Raw genomic sequence first — 22,368 nt, forward strand, 5'->3', positions numbered from 1 at the left:
GCAAAATGATACCGAGAATGAAATCGGTCGCTCGCTTTTCCCATTCATTTACAATTGTAATAGATTAAGAAGAACTACCCAAAGGCAGCTGTACTCGGCAATAAAGATTCAATAAACTTCAGCTAATGCAATAAGTGATAACTACCACCCTTACCCCGAAATACTAGGTATCGACCCGAACGCAACCCAAAGAGATTTTTACAGCATCTGATTGACATGTAATCAATCGAAAATTATTACAATTCGTAAGCCGTGAATGAATGGGAAAAGCGAGCGACCGATTTCATTCTCGGTATCATTTTGCATTTGAGAACGGTCAATCAAATTAATATCATTTCCTTTTGTTTGGGAAAGAGAGACACTGGCAGCGGTCCACTCTACCCATGATTATGGGTTTTGGTAAAATAGTAAATATGTATATAATTATAATATAATTCGAACAATTGAAAAAAATCAAATCGGCGGGTGAAAGATCCGTTTCATGATATGTACAAAACAACACCAATAATATATTAATAAAATTCGATCTGTTATTCACCTTTTTCAAATCATTCTGCAAATTAAAATTTGATTAATATATAAGATAATCCTCTAATTTGATAAATAAGTTCTCTTCGAAGCAACTTTAATTATTTCGATCGACCGAATGAATTGGTAAATCTGGATAAAACTTTAAAACTGGCTTGATATAAAAATTAACTTCTATCATTTGATAAAACATAAATTTTTAATGATTTATTGGTTCAAGAAACTCAAGGATTGTCAGTAAAATTAAACAAATGGAAATGATCGCGAACATGTTGCGACTTAAATACTTGACAGTTTATATTTCCACTTGTTACACATTGTTTACCTGGTATGGGGACCCCAGACTATTAGTATTATATTTATGTTCATAATCATAGAATAAAGATTCGGCGGAATGACAGGCTGAGCGCCGCCCAGTTACTCGACAGTCGGCAGAATACAGTACCTTGACGTTTAAAACATTACTATTTGTCGCTGTTTCACGGAACCAGTTTCGTAAATCACGCCCTCAATCCTCATTTGAACAAAAATAAGAATTTCTTAGAGTTGGGAAAATTAAATAGTGTAGAAAATTTACATGTAAATGTTATGTATAACAATCACCGAACAATAATATTAATTGACGTATCGCAGTATAACAAAATAAGCATTTCAGATCTGGTAAACAAATCGTTTAACTTTAAAACGGCTACCCAGTACCCAGCATGCAGTGTAGCGGTACTTAAGAGAACATTCTTCTGCATGTGGAGTTAAATATGTTTTATATGTATAAAACTTGAATATGCAGTGTAAATAGTTCAGAAAGAGAACGAGCATCAATAACCACATGAAGCTACTAACGTGTATAATAATATCCCAAACTTAACTGTAATAGTGTAATAGTATAATAGTATTTAAATATCGGAGGACTTGTTCCTTTCGTTTGTACTACGCCATGCACTTCGTTTGTAGTTGTACAAGGGGTCGTTCACATATTACGTAATGAGCCGAAGGGGGGGGGGGGGGGGGGGGGTTTCGAATGATTTACGCTAGTGTAATTTTGACACAATAGCTATGTGTAAAACTGATTACGGAGGGGGGGGGGGGGGGGTAAAAATGTTCCAAAAGAATGATAACGTAATATGTGAACGACCCCCAAGTACTTAAATGTTTTGATTCACGTACTGTAGTTCGACACGCACTTTAGTTCGACAACTTAAGTTTACCAGTAATTACCCCTGTCGACCTTCGGTACGTGTCGAACTAGAGTCCAGGTAACGTACTCTAGTTCGACAAATAGTTTCTGTTTGTGATCCAAGGGCTATTGCCGGGTCGTTATCATAAGTTCACATAGTTAAATGGCAGGTGATTGTAGTATTTATCATATCATCAATTATCTCAATCAGCTCCCAATAAGATTACATAATGACATATTGACAATGTGCACATTACACACATTATTGCATATTAGTTAATCAGCATGTGATAAGTGGAAAGCAAACCGGGGGGGGGGGGCAGGAGTCTCCAGTCGGGGGTCCAGAGGGCGAAGCCCCCTGAAAATGTTTGACTTTTTGAGTTAGAACATTATGTCCTTTATAATATTACCGTTACTTCTGGCTCACGGAACGTTATCAAATTTCATATGCGACTCAAAATTGTTCAATAAAAAACTAAATTGAAAGATATTCTGAATTACAAATTGTATCTTTATGAATATCTTTCTTATCCAGTCGAAATTCTCTTGTCGAACATTAATACGTGTCGAACTATATAGTCCAGGTAGCGCACTCTAGTTAGACAAAGTCGAACTTTAGAGTTTGCCGAACTACAGTACGTGTCGAACTAGAGTGCGTGTCGAACTAAAGTACGTGTACCAAATGTTTTAAAGATCTTCCAAAATGTATCCTTCTATTCTGATGGTTTACCGTTTATCAAAGCTTTCTTTAGTGATTTAACTTTTAGTACCTCAATTGTGTCTTGTGCCACCAAAGAGAAAAAAAATCAGTCAAAACAGTGAAATTTGGGTCGCGGAAAGCTAAAATTTGAAAATTTTCATTGCATCAAAGTTTTCTCCGGATATGATATTACTGGTTCCAGTACCTTGATGGCGACTTGTGTCACTCTCACCGACCTCACTGATTGGTCACTGGTCAAAATTCAGTCAAAACCCCGACCTCATTGATTGGACATTGTGAACTTGGTTCTTTTGCGATAGGCAAAACGCGACAACTAGCGCTGGATGGCGACAACTAGCGCTATCCAGCGCTAGTTGTCGCCATCCAGCGCTAGTTGTCGCTATCCAGCGCTGGATAACGCTGGCCAGCGCAAAATATATATGTTCGATAATTGTCGCTATCCAGCGCTAGTTGTCGCCATCCAGCGCTAGTTGTCGCCATCCAGCGCTAGTTGTCGCTATCCAGCGCTAGTTGTCGCTGGCTATGCGACACTGTCGCACGCGATAGTTTGCGAAGGCCAGCGCAACTGGCCATCGCAGAAAACAGTTCGATAACTAGCGCTGGATAGCGACAACTAGCGCTGGATAGCGACAACTAGCGCTGGCCATCGATATCCAGCGCAAAATTTTTGCGCTATTACTCGTCAGCTAGCGCTAACCAGCGCTAACCAGCGCTAACAAGCGCTAGCCAGCGCTAACCAGCGCTAACCAGCGCTGGCCAGCGCTAGCCAGCGCTAGCCAGCGCTAGCTGACGAGTAATATCGCAACTATATTGCGCTGGCCAGCGCTGGCTGACGAGTAATACTAATATCGAGCGTGCTAAATCACTCTACAGTCGATCTTCGAGATTGTTCTAAAAGGGCCCCCGATGGTTGTGTCCAACTTCAATCGATGTATTTTCGGACGCTAATTCCGAATCAACCCCCATGGGCCCAAGACATAGGGTTAAAATGCTCTCCTGACGAGATATTGGCAAAAAACTGTACATGTAATTGTATCGATCACGTGTTATGACCGTATAATTAGGAAGTTAGTCTAATTTCTCGTTATTGTTAGGGTTTCAGCATATGTTTTTGTTAAGGATTGGGTTAGGGTTAGGGTTGGGATCAGATTAGAGGGTTGGGGTTTCGAAAAGTCGTTCAGAACCAGCTAGAGTCAGAGAATGGGTTAAAAAAGGCACGTGACAGTCAAGTGTAAAGTGATTAATCATCTTCCGAGTAATATCGCAAGTAAATGATTTTGATACATTGTGCTGGCTAGCGCTGGTTACCGCTGGCTAGCGCTGGCTAGCGCTGGCTAACGCTGGCTAGAGCTGGCTAGCGCTGGATAGCGACAACTAGCGCTGGCTAGCGCTGGCCAGCGCTGGTTAGCGCTAGCTGACGAGTAATAGCGCAAAAATTTTGCGCTGGATATCGATGGCCAGCGCTGGCCAGCGCTGGCTATCGCTTAGCGCTGGCCAGCGCTAGTTGTCGCTATCCAGCGCTAGTTGTCGCTATCCAGCGCTAGTTATCGAACTGTTTTCTGCGATGGCCAGTTGCGCTGGCCATCGCAAACTATCGCGTGCGACAGTGTCGCATAGCCAGCGACAACTAGCGCTGGATAGCGACAACTAGCGCTGGACGGCGACAACTAGCGCTGGATGGCGACAACTAGCGCTGGATAGCGACAATTATCGAACATATATATTTTGCGCTGGCCAGCGTTATCCAGCGCTGGATAGCGACAACTAGCGCTGGATGGCGACAACTAGCGCTGGATAGCGCTAGTTGTCGCCATCCAGCGTTAGTTGTCGCGTTTTGACTATCGCAAAAGAACCGTGAACTTTAGGTCAAGGAAACAGCAGAAAAGCTTATAATTCTTTTAAAAGTTATTCCTTATTATTTCATTCGAAAATATTGAAATTAAACTAATTCATAGTTTGAAGTTTAAAAGCTATTAAATTTTGATAGCTAACACGCTTTAAAATGGCTGTTGCAAATAAGGTAGCCTCATTATTTTAATTAAATGACAACCATGCTTAATTAGCCTTTCTTCATTTTGTTACGCATTCCTGATTTCACTTACTTAGCGTGATTTAGCGTGATTTAGCGTGATTTAGCGTGATTTAGCGTGATTTAGCGTGATTTCACTTACTTAGCGTGATTTACGTAGTTAGCATTAGTTACTGCATTGAGCATACATTTCATTATTTCATCAACATTACATACACTACAAAATAGCAAGCAAAGTCCATTAAGAAGGCAAGTAACATTTGTGACACTTGGCTTTAGTCGCTTTCAACTGCAAATCTTCTTATTGTTGTGTTTTGTCAGAACAAGTCCCTTACTTTTTAAATAGAGCTGTTAGTTGCGAGATTAATGGTTCAGTGCCAATTCACCAGTGCATTACAAACCTCAGTCTTCCTTATCTCTGCTGTAAGATAATATATGATTATCTTTTTTTAACTAATTACAACACTACAAATCTATTACATTTATTGAGGACGTTACAGAAGGAATTGATTTAATGTAATTGTAGTTGGAGGAGTCGTTTAACTCTCCTCACGTCCGTAAATGGAGTTTTCTTTGTATCATACATGAGCGGCCATTGTATTAATATTGATTAGATGCAGTGGCGGGGCCCTATTGTACTTTTAGCAGCAGGATGGTACCACATTTTATAGTTTTTAACAGCAATGCTGATACCCAATACAATTAGAGGTGGGTTCCATCGAAAAGGCGTTAATGACCGGGATGTGGACATCATGGTAATGATTTGGATATTTTGATATGGTCAGTGATAATTAAGGTATAATTTGACCTAATTAAGTTATAACAGCTAGGTAACTAGGTAACGGTACACTGGTGACTAGACACTAGGAACTACAATACCTTCCTTGAGTGACGTGGACTAACGGAAGTGAAATTCAGTATTGATCTTGTGCGCCACGTTTGTTAGCTAGAATATGGATCTCTTCGGTGTGTTTCTCGCTTTTATAGCCATCACAGCTCTGGATGTTGAAGCAGGTATTTACTAGAAATTTCAAAGCCTGAAGTACATAAAGATATTTCTTTTGTCAGAATATTTGTTTTTACTTTCTCTACTACATGCCATGTGTGTGAGCGCTTGTGAGCGCTTGTGAGGCTTGTGATCTTATTGTAACAACCTCCTACTTCCAGGTCGAGCGTTGATGTCTGATATTAGCGGTTACCGTAAGTTCCTTAACGTTTCCTTAATTGTTAATGAGTAAAACTGACTGTTTTAAACTCTCAGTGACAGGATATTTGTATTAATTCTGTTAAGAGAGCATGCCCCAGTTACATTATTTCTCTGGATAATCTCGATATCACATATTTGGAGTATTTTTATTGACGATCATGATATTTAGCATATTTCAGCCTCATTCCAAGACACACCAGACGAGATCTCAATTGGTATACTTGGCAGTCAACTTACCAAGGAACTAGCAGATAACAATTTTGGAAAGGAAGCTTTAAAAGTGGTTGTTGACAAGGTTGGTAACCTGTTCGCTTTTCTGAGAGTTTTACTTTTCAGTTGAGAAACACAGAACTGAGAATAAAGAATAAACTATGAATGTTAATTAATGGTTTTGTTCACAAATAACATAGTGATTAGTGAATAGTGACATAATGTGCTAATGTGTAGTGATGAATCTTTCCCAGGTATTTTATAAAGCTGACTTAGATGCAGATAATTTGCTGGATAGAAGAGAGCTTGCACTCTGGCTCCACCAGAATGAACTGGAAAATAAGGCTGCAGAGATTAAAGCAGATTTCTGGGTAAGTTACAGTGGTTTTTTTTAGTACTGTTTGTTGTTTGTTTGTTTATAGAACCCATCCCCAATCTCGTATCGGAAAATGACTAAACTCAGGTCTGAGTGTGAATACGGGTGGTACCTGCAAGTACTAGTACATTTATAATCTAACAGGACGTTAGCGTACGAAATGAGCGCCAGAACAATTGACAGTGTATACTGAGGGAATTATTCATATGAAAGTCAGGGGCAGTCTTTAAATTCCAGCTCGAGTTTCTTGTCACCTACCTATTATATTATGTCACCTATGTTGTATTTGCAAACTGTAAACTTATCAAGAAAATGTAAACTAATCATGGTGCACTGTTGTTATAAATTACCCAGCTGAAACAAAGTTCAATTTCTGTCGGTGCTAGCTGGCTTAAATAGGGGGGGGGGGGGGGGGGGGGGGTCATGAGTATTTTTGAGAGTCCCGACGAAAATGCCAAATTCTCATTATTTTTGAGAAATGTTTCCAGGAGAGGCGAAAAACTCATTCTCAAAAATTGATTTTGAGTATTTTTGGACCACATTGCACTGATATGATACAAGAAAACATGAAGAATAATTTAGTATATCAATATTTTTGAGTGGACAATTTTTGAGAAAATGAGAAATCCATGCTGAATTTCTCAGATTAAAAAATAATTTTTGAGACATTATTGAGTATTCCCGGCGAAAATGGTCAAATTCTCAGATTCAAAAACTCTCAAAAATTCTCAAAAATACTCCACATTCACTATTTAATGTTCATAACAACTTCAGGACTGGGATGAGAACCAAGACTCTCAGATGACGTTCCAAGAGTTTGGGCTCTACGGAGGACTGGATGATATCTCCGCCATGGACTTTAAGAAAGAGTTCTTACTGGAGGACAACAAACTGAACTATCCTCTGTTGGAGCATGACCACCCTGTTTTGGAAGAGAATGGTTCTCCTAGCTTGGCTGGAATTATTAGCAGACTTTACAAAATATTCAAAGTGGTTGATGTTAATGAGGTTAGTTTACATTTACATAATAATGTTTTAATATTTTAAATAATGATTCAGTAGCTTTTAAAATAACATGTCTTAATCGTCTCTAGCTGGGAATAATGGTTAGTTTGCTCCAAACATAATCTCTAAACCCATATCTATCAACAATTTTATGTTTCATTAGTAAAATATTGATAAGGCTGAACTATGTTGTCAATGATGAATTCTAGCCAGTGAATTCCATTCCTCCAAGATAACAGGTTTAAATGTTATTTTTCCCCCAGGACGGGTCTCTGAGTTGGGAAGAGTTTGTGGTATTCTCGTATCCAGAGGACTTTGAAGAGGTTCACCAGCTGGCTTCAGGCGAGAGATTCCGTAAGCTGGACGAGGACCACGACAACAGATACAACATCAACGAGTTCAGGAAGTACTACAACAAACACGTGACCATTAATGAACTGCTCCCTCTAGAATATAGGACAGCTGATGTGAGTTGATACTTTGAGGATCTTTTATTTTGATTTATCTTCGTTAATTACTAAAGAATATTTGTTAAACTTCAGAACGATGGTCGTCAATAAATTTACATGTAAGTCCTGATCACTCAAACTTCGACGAGACCTTAAATATAATCTTTACTCAGCGTATGTTCAACGCTTGTGATAAGAATAGGGATGGCTTCTTGTCCTACGAAGAGAGCGACGAGTGTTTTAAAGGACACATCGCCATCGATCACCGTGAATCTGGTACGTATATGGTAGGGACTCTGAAACATTTGTGATACTAATAATTTAGGACCCAGCAATTAGGGGGCCACTGTAGAACCATATGTGTATACTCTTCAGTGACAGAACAAAGCACTGGTACCAAGTTAGAATTAGTAAGTAGGATTCCCTACCAACGCGTGATAGAATTAGTAAGTAGGAGTCCCTAACAACGCGTGTTAGAATTAGTAAGTAGGAGTCCCTAACAACGCGTGTTAGAATTAGTAAGTAGGAGAACCTAACAACGCGTGTTAGAATTAGTAAGTAGGAGTACCTAACAACGCGTGTTAGAATTAGTAAGTAGGAGAACCTAACAACGCGTGTTAGAATTAGTAAGTAGGAGAACCTAACAACGCGTGTTAGAATTAGTAAGTAGGAGTACCTAACAACGCGTGTTAGAATTAGTAAGTAGGAGTACCTAACAACGCGTGTTAGAATTAGTAAGTAGGAGTACCTAACAACGCGTGTTAGAATTAGTAAGTAGGAGTACCTAACAACGCGTGTTAGAATTAGTAAGTAGGAGTACCTAACAACGCGTGTTAGAATTAGTAAGTAGGAGTACCTAACAACGCGTGTTAGAATTAGTAAGTAGGAGTACCTAACAACGCGTGTTCCTCAGTTTGGCTGATAGAGGACGGTGACAAGGATGGAGATGAGAAGTTAAGTAGAGAGGAGATTGTAGAGGAGTTTGATACTATAACTGAAGATGACGACTACTTCCACGACAGAGACGAGCTCTAGAATGGGTCACATTTATATCTGGAAGATCATATTCTGTAGTCATTCTTAGAGACGAGCTCTAGAATGGGTCACATTTATATCTGGGAGATCATATTCTGTAGTCATTCTTAGAGACTAGATCTAGAATTAAGAATGGGTCACATTTATATCTGGGAGATCATATTATGTATTCATTCTTAGAGACGAGCTCTAGAATGGGTCACATTTATATCTGGGAGATCATGTTCTGTAGTCATTCTTAGATAAACTAACTAACCATGACCTTGACCTTTATATCGCAGATTTATTTACATCTAGGACACCAACTTATTTTGACCGACCTTGATTTATAAAATTGTTGGGTATTATGGCGTTGTATGATTTAAATTTCTAATAAATATTTGAACTTTATTGTAGTTAGAGATAAAACACAATGTTGATTTCTAAATTCTAAGTCTAAAAATGTACTTTAGAATATAAGGATAAATTGTGAGTCATACTTTAAATAGTTCCAGAAAGAGTTTTCGAACCGGCCAGTATGGCAGTCACTACAGGTAAACACACACACACACACACACACACACACAACACACACACACACACACACACACACACACACACACACACACACACACACGCACCATTACTGATCTCTGAGAAAATAAGATTTGATCGTCCGAGAAGTTGAACTCCAGTATATAAATAGGAAGAAGTCTTAGAGACCCTGTATAAGTCATTAAATTAAAACTGGCACTCTCAAAGTAATAAAACAACTCCTTCACAGTTTGTTCAATGTTCTCCGCCTCTTCCACTAGGCAGGGGTGCGTGAGGCTGAGGGAGTGTGAGAAACTGAAGGTAAAACATTGTTTCGTCTCTTAGCCCGGTTCATTCTGAAGGCTCGAGCTGCAGCTATCACCATCCGACGACTCTCTTCGCCTGTGAGTGGAGTAAAATCATGAGGGAGAAGCTAAAGGTGGGGCTGAGAGAATATATTTGTTAGATACGTGTTTTTTAAAGCATATAAAAGGATACTGAGAATGATAACGGTTGAAAGTTGAACTAACCAGGGAGTATTTCGGGGTTAGTAGAGTTCCTGCCACTGCCGAGATTTTGACTGAAGATCTTGGACATAACTGAGTTGTTGTTTCGTTTGTTCATGAACCGCCCCATGACAATGGGTAGGAGCGGGTTGTCTTCAGGACTTTCGTTTAGATCGCAGATTTCTTTACACCAGATGAAGAACAGCACACAAACCCTACTTCGCTGAGCAATCTGGGGGAGAAAAGAGACTATAATAATTACAAGTCTGGTTGCAGTCGCACAGACGACCGATTAACAGTATTATTCAAAACCGAATAAATGCCTGCGCCTAAATGCCTGCGCCTATAATACTCCCTTTGAAGGACTCTAAATTGAGAATTGGGTACCCTCTGGTCCTGGAAGAATAACTTACATCGTAGGAAGGACTCTAAATTGAGAATTGGGTACCCTCTGGTCCTGGAAGTATAACTTACATCGTAGGAAGGACTCTAAATTGAAAAATTGGGTACCCTCTGGTCCTGGAAGAATAACTTACATCGTAGGAGGTCCATCCTGCCAACAGTTTCTTGACCTCCTTCTCTCATCTCAGGAGTTACTCTATCCTTTCTCATTCTCAGTACTCGTTTCCTCACAATGCTTTCTTCCCAGCTTACTCAACAAAACCACACACTGAAACGATGCAAGTTAGCATTTGCTGGGTCAAGGATAGTTAGGGTTGACACACGCTGCAACCCCTTTTGATCGCGCGCGGCCGAGAGGTATACAACGTGTAGCAAAGTTAGGGCACCAAAATAACAAGCTAACTTAGCTGCCAAAAGATATACTAAACTACAAACTAAATTCCTCACCTCCTGCCAGTGATCTAGACGTCTAGGATTCTCACCAAGAATCGTGTACACACACTTTACCACCTGAAAACATTATTTAGATGTCATTATGCTCATAATTTAAACTAATTTACAACGCTACAAATCTATTACATTTATCAAGGACGTTACAGTCCTGATCCTCCTAGCGTCCTAAGATAGCGTTTCTCCTGTCTCATATGTACATTAAACATATTATAATTTACAATCCATATTATATATCCAATTTAACATGAAAACAGTTAACAATGAAGGTAAAGATAAGACGAATAAATTAGGATTGAACATATTGAGATGACCTCGCCAGGTTCGTTGAGATAATTTGCTGATCCAGAAAACAAAACGAGTAAAGATTTTTTGAAGTTCATTTAGTTCAAGTTTTTATTGGTATCAAGTTTTTATTGGTATCTGTTTTTATATGGGATCTGTTGAGATCTGTATCAACTATCAGATCAGTGTAAGAAAGGTCTTGTAATAAAAGAAACACTAATAATCCATATAACTCACATCACAAATCTCTTGAGGGGGCATATCATAACTTTTAATCTCAGCGATAGTCTCGTTAACACTAGGACCAGAAGATCGTTTCCTTGTTAAACGAGGCCGAGGATCCTCTACCTCCTTAATTTACTATTTTAGCTCTTACCTTTTACAAAGTTTTAGTTGCTGATTAGAACGCATATTTTGAAGGGTGATAAGCATGAGCAGGACTCTTTAAAAAGCTAAATATAAATTAGAATTGTGCATCCACGCTATACAGTCCACAGGATCGATAGCGTCCTTACAAATTGTTACTTACAGCATGAACGTCGAGTGGTGGTGCATTGTAGGTCTTCATTTCTCCAATACTGGCATTCGTTCAGGTTCCTGATTTGATCTAGTATCCTGCAAGAATGTCCGTTTTTAAAATTTAAGATGTCAATCAAAATATAAACAGGCAGGATTAGCTTAACATCTCACCGCACGAAAGTGTGAAATATAACAAATATCTTCATTTATAAACAAACAATAGTAAAAAAAATTTTAAAAAAACCCCCTTTTTTCTAAGAACGATACCTTGTAAGTGGGGGGGAGGCTCCAAAATTAGATCATGACCCTTCCCATTTTGTTCTAGTATGTAATACTGTGTAAACTGAATAAACACAAGAACTAGCTTACTTTGTGTTAGGTAATTGTATACGTCTGTATATATGAGAATCATCTCTGATGATCCACTGGCATGGTGATAGCGTGATATTAACATTTACGATACGTGGTAACCCGTTATTAGTGTGTACTGATATTAGGTTATTAGGTTATTGATAATAACTAATATAGGTTATAAATCCACTGAGATTTATAAATACAGTGATTTTACGGTTTCGTGAAAAAATGTGTAATGTGATACGGAGGTTATCCAATGGTGAAAATTGGTGAAAATGGTGAAAAAATGGTGAAAATGGTGAAATTCTAATTTGGAAACTGATTCACCATAAAAAATCACCTTATTCACAATTTTACACCATTTTAGTTTTTTTTCCTTCAAAATATCAAATTGATTATTAAGAATGTGTTTCTGATAATATACGACAATACAAGAGCGCCAGTTTGACGCAAACCTTACTCGCCATGTTCACTAAAAAAGTACCCAGTTTGGATTTACTTTACCATTTGGATTCGTGATTCCACAAAAATTATTTCACAATTTTTTACATTTTTCTCGATAGTATACCCCGTGATACGTGCGCTGATACAATATAGTGTGTAATTAAGTGGCAACTGTTTTTGTTTTTGAAAACATCCCGACACAGTCTAGGTTGACTTTCAGTCTGTCCTGTAATAGGCCGGCAACTCTTGTGGGAAATGATCGGATACCAGTGTTCCACGACTTTTCGGGATATATTCCCGGGAAATATTAAAAGGGGAGATTATTTAAGGAGACAATATCAGGAGCAGCCTTGAACACGAAAGTAAGATTACTTTCGTGGAAGTGTAATAGTACACGTCCTGTTTATATGTGACTCCATACTCTGAGTGTTACAATTCTGGGCGATCTACAAACCTTCTATCTGATAAGGCAAAAAGCTGTATGGAGGGAGGGGCAAATTACTGATTTTAACCGCCTTTTAACTGCAGTGTTTTGTTTCAGGAGCAGCGCATAGACAATGTACACGAAGGAATCCTTTCACAGTTTGTTTGAGAAGTATTGCAACTCTTCTGGGATATACAAAAAGGTCTTCGTATCGTGCGTGTTAGATAAATAAATGGATGAAGAGGCCAGATCCTCGAGTCTACATTAGCTACAGTGTAATATTTTGTTCCTGTGGCTACATACCTAATGACTAGCCCATTGTTTAATTAATGTATCTCAAAGACATGTGATATCCTATTGTGTGACCCGTGTAGTGTACAAAACAGAAAAAAAAAAAACCAAAAACAAAAAAAATGACCGTCACTTGACACTGACCACAGCTACTCTATGAAGCAGCTCAGCTAAGCTGCAGCGGTTCATAGTGTACTCATTTTGGAAGGGCTGCGCAGTTTTATTATTGATGTACGCGCCGCGCACGTATATACGTATTAAATTATTAAACTGATAGTTATATCTCATTATGTATCATGGATATGGTATAGTGCGGTCGTATTATTATATAATACCACGCTGTATATTACGCCAGTATGCATATACGGTTAAACTTACAAAGGAGTCCAAAACAAGTACCATTATTACAGGTACATGAACAGACAACAGCCAGTTGATTCACCGATCAATACAAGGCATGTGGAGTCCGTACACGAACAAACCTCAGGCTGATCTCAACGCACACTTAATCGTGCAAGAGGTCAGTAACAGATTTACCCATGTTTCTTCGCAGCACCATTAAGGCGACTTTTATTCCTTAGCAGAAGTAATATTTCTTTAGATTCGTAAGGGACTCGCTGCTACCCATCATTTGCAGTACGAAAAACATTATGGAGCTTACAAAATCAGAAAGATGGAAGCCAATATAGGTCGTTTGGGTAATGGAGAGAGTTGATATCCACTTTTTAGTTTTTTGTTTTTTTTTTAAATTAAGTGATGTGACACCGAATATAAATCTTTTTTTCCTCAGTTGAAGAACACAAACACAGAACGGCCATGATGTGAACATTTAATGATTTGGTAACCGACTCCATTTGGTCAACCGAATATCATACTCGCTCGAATACCGAATCGATTCCAATAGGAAAAGAACTCAACATGGTCATACTTTCTCCCGGTCTCCCCATTTACTATCATTACTTACATTACCTAACACAAAACATATCTTCAATGTGGTATGTTCTCTTGACCTACAAAAGTTCCCGAACAGTGATATCTAATGAAAAGAGAATATTCTCTATTGGATTTAAGGTTATCCAATGTAGCACATTCCTTATGGCACTATCTAATGTCATGGCATTTTTTTAATGAACTGGACTGCAGATTTAACACCTCGCAGTATACAATGTACTCTTTATGTATTCAAAAGTTAAATAAACCATGTTCCACGTACCATATTATGTAGTACATGTTTTTCGTCGTTACAGTTTTCTGAATTATTTGGTGCAGGCACTGCAGGGGACTGAAGAAGTTAAGAATTTCAGATATATGTACTTTACTACTTCAAGTTACGACACCCGTTAAAGCCGTAGATACATTGTCATGTATCGTGGTCAGTAATCTTGTAAACTAGATCTGGCTGCCACCTTAAATTTTCTAGGATTGAGTAAGGAGTGTTTCATTGATCTGTGTGGAATGCTAGAGACAACTTGTAAAGAATGCACACCATTGTTCACTCGTAATTTATCTGGAAACTTGGCATTGTTACTGCTGATTGCTGAACAGTGAACACAGATAACATCGAAATAATAAATCTGGAGACCTGGTTGGATTTTCTTAAAAAAAGATTTTTAAAAAATTGTTAAGTTCGAACCTTATTTACTCTCTAGTTGCAGCATGGTCGCTTGAATTCAATGGAAAGTGATTTTTTTATTTTAAAGGCTTTTCATTCACGCATATTTAATGATGCAAGGTCAATGTGGATTTTCAAAGATTAAACTGAGATATGCCTAATTATGTGGGAAATTGTTGTTCGCACTTATGTAGGTGTGCTGTAGTAAATATTACTCAGCTTCCCCACAAATGAATGGTTAAAATTTTAAACATCTCAGAGGAATTCAGGTTTGTTACAGGGCTAGGCCGGATGTGTGCTCAAGTTTACAGAAATGACAACTTATGCCAATTTTCCAGTTTTAAATATTCGATCAAAATTGCAACCATTCGCTCGACTGATGAGTACATCCGGGTTGAAGTATATAATATGCAATACCCAAGCAATCAACAATCTCAAAAACACATACTATTCTCGTTCTTAGATAAGTCAGTACTAGTATAATACAGAGTCCCTTGGAGCGAGAACAGACAAGCCCACTATTGCCTTACTACTTAATTTCGGCTAGATAAGAAACAATATTTTTCCATGGGATCAAAAACAGCTGATAGATATCACTCCCCTCCATCAGAAACAACTACAAAGTCAATTTCGAGAGAATTTTGATGAAGACCCCCCCCCCGGCCCCCTTAATCCGAATAGCTAATGTTGCATCGCTGACTTAATCGGCCTGCAACATCTCACTTGTTAAAAAATTCAGAATAAAACTGAGCAAAATTATTTTCCATAACTTGAGATTTTGAATCACCATTCACCATAATATAAATATGGTAATATAACCTATAGGTATTTTTTGACAGCTTTGTGTTTATCAAAGAATGATATTTAATTATCCACTAATCGAATTCCATAATCATAATCAAAGCTACCACGATATCCGAATCAGCCGCTTTAGCATTCTTGACATTTTAGATTGGGATTGATCATCACGAATTTAACGAGCCTGGTCATGGAAACTTTGAAAAAAAGTAATATAAAGCCTTTATGAAGGAGTTATATTTGTCTCAGTTAAAACCTCTTTTGGAGTGTTAATTTATCAACGTTTGTCCGTCATGAGTTTTAATTTGTTAAACATTTTCGGCAATTTATTTGCAAACGATGGAAATACACCTCTCTCTACTAGTGAAGACACAATCCTAGTCTCGGTTAGGAAATTTTATCTTGCACCAGATCTTAATTATTCATACTGTAATCAGAACTGCCAGTACTGTATAGCCCTTTATAATATTTTCCGGGAATGATATCCCTGAAAAGTCGTGGACACTGGTAACGAATAATTTTCCGCAAGGGTTGCCAGAGTATTATGAGGACAGACTGCGAGTCACCTCAGACTGGCTGGCGGGAAGTTTCAAAACAAATAACAGTGGCGCACTATATATTACACACTATATTGTATCATGATTCATGCCCCGCGTTCCCTCAGCTTAAGCGTTGGGAATTATCGCGGGTAGCACTCAACAGCCAATGTATTATTGTATAATATAACGCAGTGCTTTCTATGACCGTACATAGCCATCTCTCTTAGCTATCGCCGGATCAATAGGGTTTAAGCCCTTTAAGTTGGTATTCCTTTACGTCAAATTTAATTTCAAGTATGATCGCGTCCAAATAATTGTCCGTTACTGACGAATTTTCTTAAATGTTCAATCACTGAAGGTTAGGTGCGTGCTAACTGCTGTGGCTTGATCTTATGTTGGCTGGAGCATCAACCTTACATATAGAATGTTCTAATTAACTTACTAGTAATTTTCACAGTATTATATCATTGACGAAATGACTTCATGATTATTATTATGATACGGGCCAATTTTGCCCCTCCCTCGAAATATAACGTCTCACTGTATTTTAATGTTGTAATTATGCAGGTCGAGTATAGTGTTCGCATCTATACCCTCATACAGATACTATTATGAATAGTTGCCTGTTGCGTTACCAGTTACGCAATGTATGTACAATCCGATAACTGGAACTTGAAAGTGTTTAATTAAGATAAGCCAAATGTGTTCAGGAGTTGCCATGGGGGGACTTCAGATTGTGGAACAAAGGAATATGTTTTACGATATTTTGTGCGTTGAACGAACTTTCGGAACCCAAGAATGCTAGGTCTTACACATATTAAAGATTGCGTCACTCAATCGATGAATACTTTCATATTCCACCACCTGAAGACACCCAAGTACAAGTGGCAGGATGCAAAAATTATCTCAGTCGAAAGTTTCGGCCAGGACGACTCTTCGGTAAATTCATAAAGTTTTTAGCCGTCTCCAGCTCCGAGGCAGATGCTTATTTTGTTGAAATTTGAACTTAGTTAACTTCAGATGGAAGTCGAAGAAACTCGGCCCAAGGATGGATTGAGAAACTATTACATAGCCAAAATAGAAGAATTGCAGAGTGTTTTGAGTGAGAAGTCGCAAGATGTCAGAAGGTTGGAAGCTCAACGAAATGAGCTCAATGCTAAAGGTAGGAGTCTTTTTCCTCTCATTAATTACTGTGTCTCGGTTGAAAATACAGTATAATGTAGCTCCTCATTTCTAGTAGCTAGGCTTTTTAGATTGTTTAAACACATAATTTGCAAAATTCAGTAAAAGGACACAAATTTTCACTTTTATATAACTATTAAACAGTGAATATAGAGTTTTCTAGATGCTTTCGTGTCGTTTAACATGTTAAATTTCAGTGAGAATGTTGAGGGAGGAGCTAATGTTGTTACAGGAACAAAGCTCTTACGTTGGTGAAGTCATCAAACCAATGGACAAGAAGAAAGTGTTAGTCAAGGTTTGTTCCATCATCTGTTTTATACTATGACACTACATCATTCATTTACAGAGATGGATCATTTTAGTCAGATGTTAGCTACTAAACTTCAGAATAAAATTACCTTCTGTTAAGCTAAATTTCATCAACATATTAAACTATTGCAGGTACATCCGGACGGTAAATTCGTCGTTGATTTAGACAAGAGTATAGAGATGAGTCAAGTAACCCCCAATCTAAGAGTAGCCCTCCGCAACGACAGTTACACCCTCCACAAGATCCTACCCAGTAAAATAGACCCTCTAGTCAGCTTGATGATGGTGGAGAAGGTTCCAGATTCTACTTATGACATGGTCGGAGGTCTTGACAAACAGATCAAAGAAATCAAAGAGGTAAGTATTTGTCAAATATATCCTATATCCACTCATATCTTTGAGTGTCTCCCATCCTTCGTTGTATCTAGTTGTATAGGACTGTTGTATTAATTCACTTTGCTATAAATGTATAATCTGCATATTGTACAGGGGGGAGGGGGGGGGGGGCAAAAGTAACGTTACATAAGTTGATTTAACATATTCCTCGAATGAGTGGTGATAGTAAGTCATACCCAGGCACGTAGCCAGGGGGGGGGGGGCTAGGGGGGCGGCAGCCCCCCCGGAAAAAATCGAACCCCAGAAAAAAGATAAGCCCCATAGTCCCCATGGTCGCCTGGTAACTGGGCTGTGTTTATGACTGCAGTCAGTCAAAGATTTGAACTGTGGATTAGTAAATATATGTCATTAAATCCAAGCAAACATTCTAGAAGACTTCTATAATTATAGTCAATAGTGTCCCCTAGACCGTAGGAAATGTAAAAATCTTAAGACGATGAGGCCTGAGTAAGTCGTAAATTCTGATTGGAGAATGCAGATTGCTGTTGTGAAGTTACCAAATTTACGTGAGTACTTGATTCTTTTCAATCCCAGTTTATTGCTGTCCTACAAATTTCTTTAATGCCAAATGTCGTCTAAAACACCCTGTTTCGCAAAAAATTTCCGGGGGCTGCGCCCCCCTAGCCCCCGCCAAGGGGCTCCGCCCCTGGACCCCGCTGAGGGCTGCGCCCCCAGACCCCTGCCACAGCTTGCTCGCTGCGCAGCTTGATTGGACGCGTCGGCTCGCTTCGCTCGCCGACAGCCCCCCTCAAAGAAAAATCCTGGCTACGTCCCTGGTCATACCAAAAAGAATTACCTCAATCGGGCAATCAGTGACTGAGCTTTAAAGGCCATCGTATGTAACGTTACTTTTGCCCTGTATGTTGGACATATAAAGTTGAAAACTTTACACAGTAAGTAGCTATTAAGTGTAATGTTCTACTCTATTTCAAGGTCATAGAACTACCTGTAAAGCATCCCGAACTTTTTGAAGCCCTGGGAATAGAGCAGCCCAAAGGAGTGCTGTTGTACGGACCTCCAGGAACAGGAAAGACGTTACTTGCACGTGCTGTCGCGCATCATACAGAGTGTACTTTCATCAGAGTCAGTGGTTCAGAGCTCGTCCAGAAATACATTGGAGAAGGTTAGCTTTCTGTTTTATGTTTTTAAAAGCATATTTTTTCCCGATCATGACTCAAAGTGCCGAAGGCACAAAAGAGTCAAGGACAAGGGTTAGCGATCGAGGTTTTTTTTTGTATATGGTAGCTTGCGTGCGTGCGTGCGTGCGTGCGTGCCCTCGCCCCCATGTCGACAGTCTAGTTATCGCCCACGTGTCTGCCTGCGCAAAGTTATTTTGCGCGATCATCTGAATTAAACAATTGTTGGCGCGCGGTGCTGAAATGTTCAAGTACATTGTTAATTTCACCATGTACGCATCCCGCTAGGGACAAATTGATAGCATCGTATTATTATTTTGAGTTAGTATTACTATTTTGCAAAGATCCGTGTCAGGTTGCATAAACAATAAACATATGGTTACATAGAAAATAGAAATATACACGATTTTCAAATTCAATATAGAATTATATCAACTGGGCGGCGCTCGGCCTGTCTCTCCGCCATATCTGCGTGCTTATAAACCGCAAAGACTGGGGTCCCCAGGTGGTATGGAATATGATAAAATACTTCATCCCGGATCGGGAAATTGAGCGGCCATCCACAAAAGAAAAGCGGCCGCATTTCTTGTTTTAGATCTTATACACATTATGATTTCACGATTGCAGTCCCGTATGGATAGTTGCATTCGAATAATCGCTCTAGAATATTCTTACCTACTGAAGTGTACGGGAGATATTTAGCTTAATACGGCTGCAAACTCATACATATATCCATGCATTTGCATACCCCCTACTCTGGGTACTTGGTGAATAAAGTGTTACGAATACTGTTAATAATGGAAAATTGAATACTCTTCAAAATTTCAGGTTCGAGGATGGTCAGAGAATTGTTCGTAATGGCGAGGTAAGCAATCGCAGTTTCAAGACTTGATTCTTCAAAAACATTTGCCTTTCCAAAAAGTACATTTTTCTGCTTATGTACAGCTTGTATGTTATCTCATTTTATATTTCCTCCTTTTTAAAAATGGCACTACTTTTGCGCCAATAAGCGGTCACACAGCTAAATTGCCCGACATTACACTGTTTATTTTTCAGAGAACACGCACCATCTATTATTTTCATGGATGAGATAGATTCTATTGGATCATCTAGACTTGATGCCGGACACGGGAGTAAGTTTGAAAATCTTAAAAAATAAGAAACAGTAACACAATCACGATAGTTCTTGATGAACCCGTGACAATTACGTCAGATGCATCTTTTTCAACTAGCAAAATAGGCCTCGTTCAAATGGAAAGCAAAACGTTTCAACAATTAGTAATGCGCAAAAGGCGCGCGCGAAGGGAAGTGTTCCGCTTTTGTCCTCGAAACTTCCTTACAATGGCCCCGATCTTGATCATTTGCCATCTTTTAATAAATAAACTTAACATGCTACTACTGCTCAGGTGACAGTGAAGTACAGAGAACCATGTTGGAGTTGTTAAATCAGCTTGACGGTTTCGAGGCTACCAAGAACATAAAGGTAAATTTTTCAATAACGCCCGACGCGTACGGTATTTGTCATGGCTGATTCACGAGTGGTATCAACTTATTTTCCATGTGCCTTGTTACATCTACTTATGTTTATTCCGTAGGTTATCATGGCTACTAACAGAGTTGATATTTTGGATGACGCTCTTTTGAGGCCTGGTCGAATTGACCGAAGGATAGAATTCCCACCCCCTGGTGAAGAGGTAATAAACATTTTCTGAATGGCTGATACTTAACGATAGATCTGTATAAAGTGAAAACAATTTAATTTTATGAAGATAAATTGCTAATGTCCCAAAACATAACTTGCGAAGAAGAAGTCTTCAAGCGAGTTAAAATAACAAAAATTACTTCGTCGCCTTTTTGGGACACGTTGTATAATGTATATCCTCTAACTACCGAGACCGTTCGTTTAGGCTCGTATGGACATTTTGAAGATACATTCTCGGAAAATGAATCTAACGAGGGGAATAAATCTTAAGAAAATAGCAGAGCAGATGTCAGGATCGTCTGGCGCTGAAGCAAAAGTAAGTACGACCTTTGACTTCATACAGAATAGTTAGATGGTTTAATCAATAACTGATCGATCTCTTGAAATTTATGGTCTGTTAGAGATCCCTACTTTATCTTGCGGAAAGAAAGATTTCTAATACTGAGTTTCTTTCCAGGCAGTATGTACTGAAGCAGGAATGTACGCTCTCCGAGAACGCAGAGTACATGTGACTCAAGAAGATTTCGAGATGGCAGTTGCTAAAGTCATGCTGAAAGATTCAGAAAAAAACATGTCTATCAAACAATTGTTCAAGTAGCTGCAAATCTGCCGATGTATCTTTCAGAAACGTTGCTGTCTTTTTTAGGACTGTCCTAAGTTGCTGATAGAATTTGAGCGTTTTAAATTTAAAGTTTAGCACTGACCCGACAATCAAGTCTTGCAATCTTGTGTTGTCAACAGACAAACTCCCTTTTCAAAATTGTCGCTCATTCAGGCTTAAAGGGAAATGGCTATGTTCTAAGTACTTCAGGATGCAAATAAAACTCATTTCTAGCTTAAATAATGCCCCGGCCTAATTGCACTCCAATATCAGTAATTCGCTGAAACGGCCTTGACAAGGGACATATTCAACAAGATAATATTATAAAATGAGCAGCTCTTATACTCAGAAATGGTGTGGGTATTTTGTACTAATTATATGTCGGTTTGTCAGTATATTATATGACCCGCAATGAAAGTTTTGAGATAGAGCCTCTATAAAATAGAATATATTGAGCAATGCTTTTTTGAAAGGAAGTCCAAAATATCAATGATTGTACTGGTTACAATAACACTATATTGAAGTAGTGCAAAATTTGAAAGTTATTTGTATTAAATAGTTATACAATAATTGTAAGTGGACTGTTTTATTTAGTTCCAAAGGTGTATCGTCAAGACATATCTTACAAATGCACGGATTTGGAGTGTTTAGACTTGGGGCAACATCATCAATCATGATTCATGATTCATGATAGTGTCTTATCATTTTTGTACAAGGCACATATGTTTGGCCTTTCTTGAACGGTTAAATGCTATTGCTGCGATTATCTATTTTACAAGTCATTAGAAAATGTCTACTAGAAATTGACGTAGACCGCTAGACCTACCCTGGTCCAATTCTAGCTTAATTCAGCACAGGAGAATCGGTGAAATTTCTTAAGATGTAAAATAACTGCGCTCCAATCACACGACATTAAATGCAAAATATAAGCGGGATTATGACTGTAACCAGTAATCACGAGACTAAATTTAGCACTTTCTCTGTTTAGTTTTGACAGACAGTGCAAAACCTCAACTCTGAACCTTATACCGACTCCCTATTTAGCTTATGCTAAAACCCTTAAACGAGAAATCGATCAACTTCCTTACATGGTCGTGCCACGTGACCGAAACAGTTTTTTGTCGATAACTCGCCAGCGGAGCATTTTAACCCAAATTCATGGATTGGGCGA

General features: G+C 38.7%; 2 protein-coding genes and 1 long non-coding RNA gene across 3 annotated transcripts; 2 read left to right on the forward strand and 1 right to left on the reverse strand.

The window, feature by feature from the left end:
- Positions 1-5,271: 5,271 nt before the first annotated feature.
- LOC134822290 (reticulocalbin-2-like) lies at positions 5,272-9,147 on the forward strand. The gene is made up of 8 exons (XM_063833210.1): positions 5,272-5,466; positions 5,620-5,652; positions 5,839-5,954; positions 6,124-6,240; positions 7,020-7,253; positions 7,514-7,717; positions 7,873-7,975; positions 8,613-9,147. Exons 1-8 carry the CDS (start codon positions 5,406-5,408, stop codon positions 8,732-8,734), a joined length of 990 nt encoding a protein of 329 aa, XP_063689280.1. The 5' UTR covers positions 5,272-5,405; the 3' UTR covers positions 8,735-9,147.
- Positions 9,148-10,378: 1,231 nt separating this feature from the next.
- Positions 10,379-11,478, reverse strand: LOC134822297 (uncharacterized). Its single transcript, XR_010161165.1, has 3 exons — positions 11,420-11,478; positions 10,603-10,665; positions 10,379-10,423 (listed from the first exon to the last, which is right to left on the reverse strand). It is a non-coding gene; the product is annotated as an uncharacterized LOC134822297 (long non-coding RNA).
- A 4,132-nt stretch (positions 11,479-15,610) lies between these two features.
- On the forward strand, positions 15,611-21,773 carry LOC134822283 (26S proteasome regulatory subunit 8). The gene is made up of 11 exons (XM_063833198.1): positions 15,611-15,718; positions 16,892-17,033; positions 17,251-17,348; positions 17,495-17,719; positions 18,692-18,881; positions 19,723-19,759; positions 19,951-20,027; positions 20,301-20,377; positions 20,490-20,588; positions 20,802-20,912; positions 21,054-21,773. The coding sequence occupies exons 1-11, from the start codon at positions 15,626-15,628 to the stop codon at positions 21,192-21,194; spliced, it is 1,290 nt and encodes a 429-aa protein (XP_063689268.1). The 5' UTR covers positions 15,611-15,625; the 3' UTR covers positions 21,195-21,773.
- Positions 21,774-22,368: the final 595 nt, after the last annotated feature.

Source organism: Bolinopsis microptera, chromosome 1 (assembly GCF_026151205.1).
Source record: "Bolinopsis microptera isolate Bmic1 chromosome 1, MBARI_Bmic_1.0, whole genome shotgun sequence".
Classification (NCBI taxonomy): Eukaryota; Metazoa; Ctenophora; class Tentaculata; order Lobata; family Bolinopsidae; genus Bolinopsis; species Bolinopsis microptera.